Raw genomic sequence first — 8,888 nt, 5'->3', positions numbered from 1 at the left:
TTGGGTCAGAGTTTAGTCGTCTTTGATGTTTTATTCCTTGTCGTTGGCTTACCGTCAATAGTCTCTGCTCGTCATGGTTTTCAAGATTTTTTTTTGGTGTTCTGACTTCTATGTTCTCTTTCATAGCTCGAGTACAGCTCCGTAGTTTGCTGATTTCGTTTCGTCTCCTTTTCCCTATCTATTCTCGCATCTCTTTGCAGCTTTCACCGCATCTATGGTGGCTCTCCCTTTTACCATATTTGCCACTCGAGGTTTAGATAATGTTTTCGTTCGTGTATGCTATGTGTGCTTGGAAAACCTTTTAGCTACTGGTTGTGATTCCGGTGCTTTAGGTATATATCTTCGTGCTCCCGTTGGCCCGCTTTTTTGGTTATTTGCGTTGGTGCTCTAGTTTATTATTCTTAATTTGATTATCTTATGGTATTAATAGTGAACTAAATATATAATTTGTAAATGAAATAATAAAAATTAGTAAAAATAATAAAATGGTGAAAGTTTATGCTATTTTAGTTGTGAATAAATTAAATATTTAAAATATATTTTATTTATTCTTGAATTTCAGAGACCAATAAGTGTGAGAAGGATTATTTAGTACACAAATAGAAATTAATGAAGCAAATTGCAATAATCTGAAAAAGAAGGATTTAAAATACAAAAAAAATATGAGGACACATGTCAACAAACCCCCTTTCCGCATGTCATAAGAAGGGAAAAAACCAACTTTATATATATAGATGTAGTTATCCACGGTCTTCAAATATCCACATATCACTCATCCTTAACACAATCATTGAATACGTGTACAAGTAGATATTTTAAAATATAACAAAAAATATATCAAAATGGATATCAAATTATAGAGAATAAAAAACATAATTTATTATGTCAACAAAATTTGTTATATGTATTTTTAATTTAAAAATAAGCAAAAACAAAATATTAAGAAATACATTAAATAATAATAAAGAAACACACTTTTTTTTTTTCTAGTCTAAAAAATATCTAATATTGTTTTTATTAAGGGCAAATCTGTATATTTTCTCTGTAGGTCTCATGAGAAAGTGTCTTACAAGTGCATTGTGACTTTGGATGTAATTGAAAAGCGATAAAGTGTCTCTTGATGTAAAATATTCAAGAAGAAAATAGTTTCACAAGTGATCACCTTAGTCCGATAGATAGAGCAGTGACTTCAAATATAAACACTGGAGAGGAGAGAATGGACAAACAAAAACGGAAAAGTATAAACACAATAAACTGATTGGTGTTTCAAAACAAAAAAAAAACTGATTGGTTCTAGTAGCAATATGCTATATAGAAGAAATATGATGTAAAAGGTATATTTTTATTAATGTAGTTAATAAATAACTGGTAGAGCAGTAAATTATTTATATATAAAAACTGTATATGCTATATAATTTGTTTGTTTCTAAATAATAAAAATATGCTTATTTATAATATATATATTAATTTAATATTTTGTTATTAAAAATAATGAATTATATTTATTTATATATATATATATATCATATTTTTTTAAAAAATAAAATATTTTAGTTGAAAAATTAATTTTAAATATATATGTTTTAGTTTTGGATTTGATATAATTTTTTGATTACTAATTAAAATAAATTAAATACAAAAAATTATTTTTATTTTTTATAATATTCTAAAAGCAATTTCTCTACCAAAAGCCCTAAATGAAAGCATTAAGCAAAAAAAATTTTGAAAGCATTTGCATCTTCCAAATAATTTCCTAGGTACTTTTAAATAATTGTTAATTGGATAATAAAAGCATAATGCTTTTATAAAGTGATTTTTCAATTAAGCCCTAATATGCATAGGAGTTATATATAATTAATTAAATGGATAAATCTAAGAAAAAATCCATCAATAATACCTTTTTATTTAAGGAAGAAAATCTCAAAATAAAATTCAGAAATTATTATGTCACTAATCCATGTCATAAAAGACTAAATTAATCTATGTCATTAATCCAAACTCTATTTCTACTTCTTAAATACTAAACTATATATAAACTCTAATCTTTAAATCCAGAATTCAAAAATAAAATATGTGGTTATGGTATAACTTATTATGTACATAATTTTTATAAAAGTAAAATTTAACATATTTAATTAATCAGATATTTATATATATGAATATAATTGTCTTTTGACTTTTTAATGAATGTTCTTTAAAAAATATCTCCTTATGTGCTTTTTAGGGGAAAAAACACAATTTAATGCTATTTGCACGTATGTCTCATAAATATATATATTATAAATTAGTATATAGCAATATAAATTATATACAGAGATATTATGAATACTTTTAAGAAATATTTTTAACAGTTGACAAAAAAAGATTCGTAAAATTTAATTATATTTTCTTTTGTAGTGCTTTTGGAAGAATATCATATTTTTGGGAAAAAAAATGAAAGTAGTATCTTTCTTTTTCTTTTATTGAAAATAAAAATAGTATCATGTTGTAAGAAAAGGTCTTGTGTTCATTGTAAGAAAATGTCTAGAAACAAGGAAACAGTAATTCTATTGTAATCAGTTCAACATATGGTTATCTTCCTCTAACTAAATTTCTGAAAATTGTTTTATTTAACATTTACATTGCTGAAGGAGAAAACTCAAGGGTGTGAAAGCAAAAAGATGTTCACAAAGACGAATTCGAGGAAGGAAGGTCTCTCGCAGTCAATGGAGCATTCCTTTTATTCTTTCTATATTAATTTGTGTAAATTCTAAAATAAATACTACATAAGATACAAAACTACCATGAATGTTGCGAAAAGAAAGATCTGAATGGCGGGAAAAGAAAAGAAAACATGTGAACATGGTATCATCTGCAATTCTATGTGGGCCTGTGGCCCAAGAAAACGTATTTAGCACATGCTCTTCTGCTTCTTTTTTTCCAGTAGTAATTAAATCAGTATCATCACTATTAGTATTAAGCCAGGTATGAAGTAACAATATCACATTTTGTATATGCTTTTTTTTTTTGATCAACCCATTGATTAATAAAAAGAAAGCGTTTATGGCCTAAAGCCCAAGTACAAGGATAGAGAGACTTTAGCTAATGAATCTGCTGATCCATTAGAGGTCCGAGAAACGAAAACAAAACAACAAACAGCGAAAGGTGATGTCGGAGGAGATGCCAGAGAGTCGACGTCCGAGAGAACTCCAAAGAGGTCCGAAGGTCTTCTTCCCGTAGTGATTGCTCTAACGAGCTCTTGAGAGTCTGTTCTGAGACAGATTTTGGTGAAATTGAGCGAGGAGCGTACTAATACTACTTGATACATGTGGGCATGTAACAGGATTATCTTACTTTTGCTTTAACCACTTTTGTTAGCATGTTCTTGAGGATTCCACAAAATATAAAAATTAGAATTTACACGTGTCTTTATACTTTTATTTTAAGTAATTACACTAAAGAGACTACGGAGTTATATCTGTGTGACCGTGTGAGTATCTTTTTGTTTATTTGTTGTTAATTTGAACTGTTTTTATTTACGATGATCAATTGTATTTTCATATATCAAAACTTCCATGTTTGCGTACCAAAACTCATACAATCACCATTGAGTAATATATGTTTTGTTAAAGAGTTTTAAATTTTAAAATTAATTTTATAAGATTTTAATATTTTGATAGCTAAAAAGATTATATTAAAGAAAAAATATGGTAATAATTTTCAAAACTTGTCAACCTCAGTGATTTAACTCAACTACTAACTATGTTCACATAAATTTTGGCAAGAATTGCGTACCTGTAGTTAAAAATTTATACTTTTTGAAAACAAATTTCAAAAAAAAAAAAAAAAGGTCGTTACTAGCGGCGAGGAATTCGAAATAAAAATCCAACGATGGAAAATATAATAAAACCAAAAATTGAGGGGTTATATATAACTGTATATCCCTTATACACACACACAATCCCACTGCTTACTCTCTTGAGACTATTCCACTATAAGTAAAAAAGAAGAGAGAAAAGGAGACTCGCTTCAAGTCAAGTATTTATCTTATTTTAAGACTGGTCTTTTCGTGAGGTTATGAACGTGACAGTTATAGGATTAGTCGGACTAAGAAAAATTGGGAGGAAGACGTGGGTCGACGGTGACGGGATGAAGAAAGGAGAGTGGACGGCGGAGGAAGATCAAAACCTTGTCGCTTACATCAATGAGCATGGGGTCTCTGATTGGCGTTCTCTCCCCAAAAGAGCTGGTATAGATAGATAGATACACATACTTACACTATATCCATTAATCCATATATATATATGTAAACCAATATTTCATAAACATCCTTTTTGTTAAGATGTTTCATAAACATATACAGAAGTGCATCTATACTTTGTGTTTGTGAGTCCGCTATTTCCACTTTTGTTCAACTAATTTTTTTTGAAACAAGGGGTATATGAAGTCTAGATCAGCCCAAGTTTTTGCCTACGATATTAAATTATTATGTAGTTTAAACAGATCAAACAACCAAGTTTCCTCTTGTTTTTATTTCTTTCTTTTTTTGACATAGAAACACTCTAGAGCTGGACCAAGTTTTCCTTTTGATTTTATTTCTTTTTCTTTTTGGCATATAAACATTCTAGAGCTGGTCAGCTTTTTGTAATTGATTACAATTCCTCTTCATTCTAAATGAAATTAATATAAATATATATATTGCATGTAAGAGAAACTGGTTTTAGAAATAGTTGCAGATAGTACTTTTTCCCTATTTGTTGTTGTCTTGTTGATAGTTTTCATTAATTAGTATTTTATAGATTTTAGGATATCAAATTTGGTATATATATATATCTTCTACATACTGTTGTGAATAGCAGAATCCATTTTCTTTTGGGGGTTTCAAACTCAATTATAAGAACTCCATGAAATCCTAGCGAAATCATGTTTGTAAACAAACCAAGAATAGAAAGTGAAAGTACATACATATACACGCCCATATATACCGTGTTATAATATACTAACTAGATTTTGATCCGCGCGATGTATTTTTTTTTAAATGATACTATTTATTTTTTATGTCACTATTTAGGGTTGGACAACAAATTCGAATTCGAAGAACCGAACCGATCCCAATCCGAATAAGTAGTACCAAATCCGAATCGAAATTGATTAAATATCTGAATTATTCAAAATTTTGGTATTTGTAGAACTGAAACCTAATCCGATCCGAACCGAAGCATTTTGAGTATCTAAAATAGATTTATATACTAATTATATATATTAATTATTTTTAGATTTAATATGTATAAAAACATCCAGAATATATATGATACTTTTAAGTTCATTTAAATACTTGAAAATATATACAAATAATCAAATGTAAATATCTAAAATAGTTAAAATATACTCAAAACTCCAAAAATACTTAAATAATTATTAATTCTCTATCCAAATATTTAACCCAAACCAATTTATATGTTAAGTTAGGTACTCAGACATATGTTATTCAAATTTATATGTAATATATTCTATTATTTATAGATTTTTTTTTTTTTAAAAAGGCATATAATAAATTTTAATTTTTTAAAACTAATTTAAATTGGTTATCCAAATCCGAAACGAATCCTCAAAAATCTGAACCGAACACGAAATCTCAAACAGATCCGAAAACGAACCCGAACGCCCACCCCTGATCACTATTATATATCATATATGTGTCATCATAGGTTACAAAAATATGTGTTATCATATAATTAATCGTATTTTATACGTACCATCAAATAAGTAATCTTATCATTAATAATATTTTATATGTACAATCATATAAATAATCACATATATTATATTTTTAAATTTCAATGTGAAATATAAAAACCATAATTTAAGTTGGTGTTTGAAATTTGACTTTGTATTGTATTTTTCTTATATATATTGAAAACATTTTTATAATGGTTATTGAAAAATATGTTAGTAAAAATCAATTTTTGAATATTATTTTTGAATGAATTTTGATATAAATCAATTTTAAATTATTATTTTGATTTGAATATGTATATGTATATCAAGTAACATAAACTCATTATTTTTTAATATTTCATGTAATGGATTCTCAATTTTTTAATAGCATAAGTCCATTATTTATTTTATAATGTTTTTAAACAACATTATATTTATTTTTTTTACTATTATCCATGTTTCCAAATAAATGGTACAGGTATTTCTATTTTAATAAGATAGATATTGTAACTATAGTGAATGAATGATTGCTAAATATTTCTTTATATATAGTATATGATTATATATTTGTTCCGGAATCTACATAATTGAAACTTTTATGCCAATTCTATTCACATGATATTATAAAAATCGATAGGATTCTATTAACGGTGCCCAAGAGCGACATGTGTTCCCTATGCTTTTTCCATATCTACATAGCACAATTGTATATGTTTTAAATTTTTAATTTTTAATTTTTTTTTTTGTCAAACAAATTTTTAAATTTTAAGTGGTACCTTTTCCGTCGAGGAAAAGTTTATTTTTCGCAACTTCTTTTGTTTGCCACTACAAAAGGACAATTAAACTCCTTTTTGTCTACTAAAATTGACATAATTTGTCATGGACAAAACAGGTTTGCAGAGATGTGGAAAGAGCTGCAGATTAAGGTGGCTTAATTACCTAAGGCCTGGAATTAAAAGAGGCAAATTCACTCCTCAGGAAGAAGAAAAGATCATCAAACTTCATGCTGTCCTCGGAAACAGGTTAGTTTCTTAATTAATAGCTGCTTCTCTGTCTTATTTGCGCGCACAAAAAACTACAGCTCTGTCAAAAGTCAAAACTTACAATTTGGATTAACATGAAATGTTATACGGATGTTAAACTATACTATATAATATTATAGACTTTGGACTACACAACAAAGTTTTAGTTTTTTTTAACCGAAAAAAGTTAAACCCTGATAACAAAGATCTAACTCCTGGATGGAGGTATATCTCACAGATAGACCCTCTCCTAGGCATTCAAATGAGCCGAAAGCAATAGCTTATATCCGTGGGGCCAGCAGAATTCGAACTAGAGTTTGCCATATTAGGTTTATTCACTCAAACGTCACTGGACTACCACCACCACTAGTTAAGAAAGTTTTAGTTACATAATAATATTTAAAGACTACTTGTTTTTCAGCGAAAGCTAATTATTTTATTCTTACATTTAGTTTGTACCAGGGTCCAGAGCTCAATCTCCTGTTTTATGTTTCAGCTATTACCTTAAAACAAAGTAATATTTGATGCGACTTAAAAAAAAATCATTCGAAAAATCTATAAAGAACACAATGAACACATTTACATGTGCATGATCATTTATGAATTACAAAAAAAAACTGAATACACACACACACACACAAATTTATATATATATATATATATATATATATATCAGGGATCATATATAATACTTTGGCTACATGATAATATCAACTTGGTTAATTTTATAATAATATCATGCACTTAATTACTGCATACGTACGATCTAACCTTACTTTCTTTGTCCTTTTAAGGGAAATCCGATCAAATTAAAACTTCATATATTTAAAATTCGTTCAAATATTAATCATGCATGGTATGGTACCATGATTGCAATTGCAGCAATTTCTTAAAACTGTTTGATTTTTAAAATTTATTGATTTTATGCTATATGACATTTTATATTCTGCATATTATTTTTATTGGTTGAATAATGGTTAGTTAGATAGTTAATGATGTTTTTGTTTAAAAATATATAAAATAAAATATTTTTTAATCTGTTTTCACGATTCAAATAAAAAGAAACAAATGGAGTATTAATGATGGTAATTAAATATAGATGGGGCTTTATTATTCATAATTTTTTAAACAACAATACTGAGGTTTCAATTAGATATTGGTATGGTGGACACTTTGAATTGTAAGAATATCCGACTCTTCTATGGACTTGGAGGTTAATTAGTCTTGGTTTTGACCTAAATCTCCTAATTATAAAAAGTAATTCTCATTTTTGTTGTTGTAAATGTTGAAAATTGAAGGTGGGCAGCCATTGCCAAGGAGATGGATAATCGAACAGACAACGACATCAAGAACCATTGGAACTCTTGTCTCAAGAAAAGACTGTTGAGGAAAGGAATTGACCCGATGACCCACGAGCCAATCATCAATAACCTCACCGTCACGATCACTAACGAAGAATGTGGTAGCTCTTCACCAACTACATCTTCTCATACCTCATCACCTTCCGGCTCGGCTTGTCTCCTGAACAAGCTCGCCACAGGTATCTCATCTAGACAACATGATCTCGACAAGATTAAGAGCATCTTGCTGGAGCCGAGAATCGCAAGCAGTGACCAAGATGAAAAAGAAGAGTTAAAAAGGGATCACAAGATAGGTGGTGGTGAAGAAGAACAAGATGATTTTCTGATATGGGACGATGAAGAAGTTAGGCGTTTTATGGAGAGTGGCGAAATGGAGTACGAGACGACGCCGTACGTCTCTCTCTTTTACGAAAGTACTCACGTACTTGATGACCTCCTCTAATTCCGTTCAGTACTAGTGTGTGTTGTTAGCATCTATATTATTAAAAAAGAAGTACCCATTTTAAAAATGTTATTATTTCATTAATTAAATTCCTTTTTTTTCTTGTCTTTTTCAGTTGCATTTATGAAATATCCTAAAACGAATAAAACTACCTAATTTATTACTTGTCTTTTCAGTTACATTAATGAAATATGCTTAAATGAATTTAAACTTCATATTTTATTGTTTGTCTTTTTCAGTTACCTTAATGAAATATCCTTAAATAAATTTGGACATAATGTCATTTAATCAACCAAAAAAACTCATGAGTTATCCTTACATGCATACTTTTAACAATGGAGATTTTTAAAAACGTGCATCATTAAG

General features: G+C 28.3%; 1 protein-coding gene across 2 annotated transcripts in view; it reads left to right on the top strand.

The window, feature by feature from the left end:
* The first annotated feature begins 3,954 nt into the window (after positions 1–3,954).
* Positions 3,955–8,888, top strand: part of LOC106310115 (myb-related protein 308-like) — a 5,885-nt gene continuing 951 nt past the window's right edge. The window contains exons 1-3 of one of the 2 annotated variants that reach the window (XM_013747323.1): positions 3,955–4,228; positions 6,590–6,719; positions 8,018–8,556. In XM_013747323.1, the coding sequence (XP_013602777.1) occupies positions 4,057–4,228; positions 6,590–6,719; positions 8,018–8,522 (807 nt within the window). In that variant the 5' untranslated portion in view covers positions 3,955–4,056 and the 3' untranslated portion in view covers positions 8,523–8,556. Of the gene's footprint in view, positions 4,229–6,589; positions 6,720–8,017; positions 8,596–8,888 lie in introns of those variants that run through there. The other variant, XM_013747322.1, reaches the window with a different exon arrangement.

The sequence above is a fragment of the Brassica oleracea genome, chromosome C8, assembly GCF_000695525.1.
Source record: "Brassica oleracea var. oleracea cultivar TO1000 chromosome C8, BOL, whole genome shotgun sequence".
Classification (NCBI taxonomy): Eukaryota; Viridiplantae; Streptophyta; class Magnoliopsida; order Brassicales; family Brassicaceae; genus Brassica; species Brassica oleracea.
This window is presented reverse-complemented; position numbering and strand designations above follow the sequence as displayed.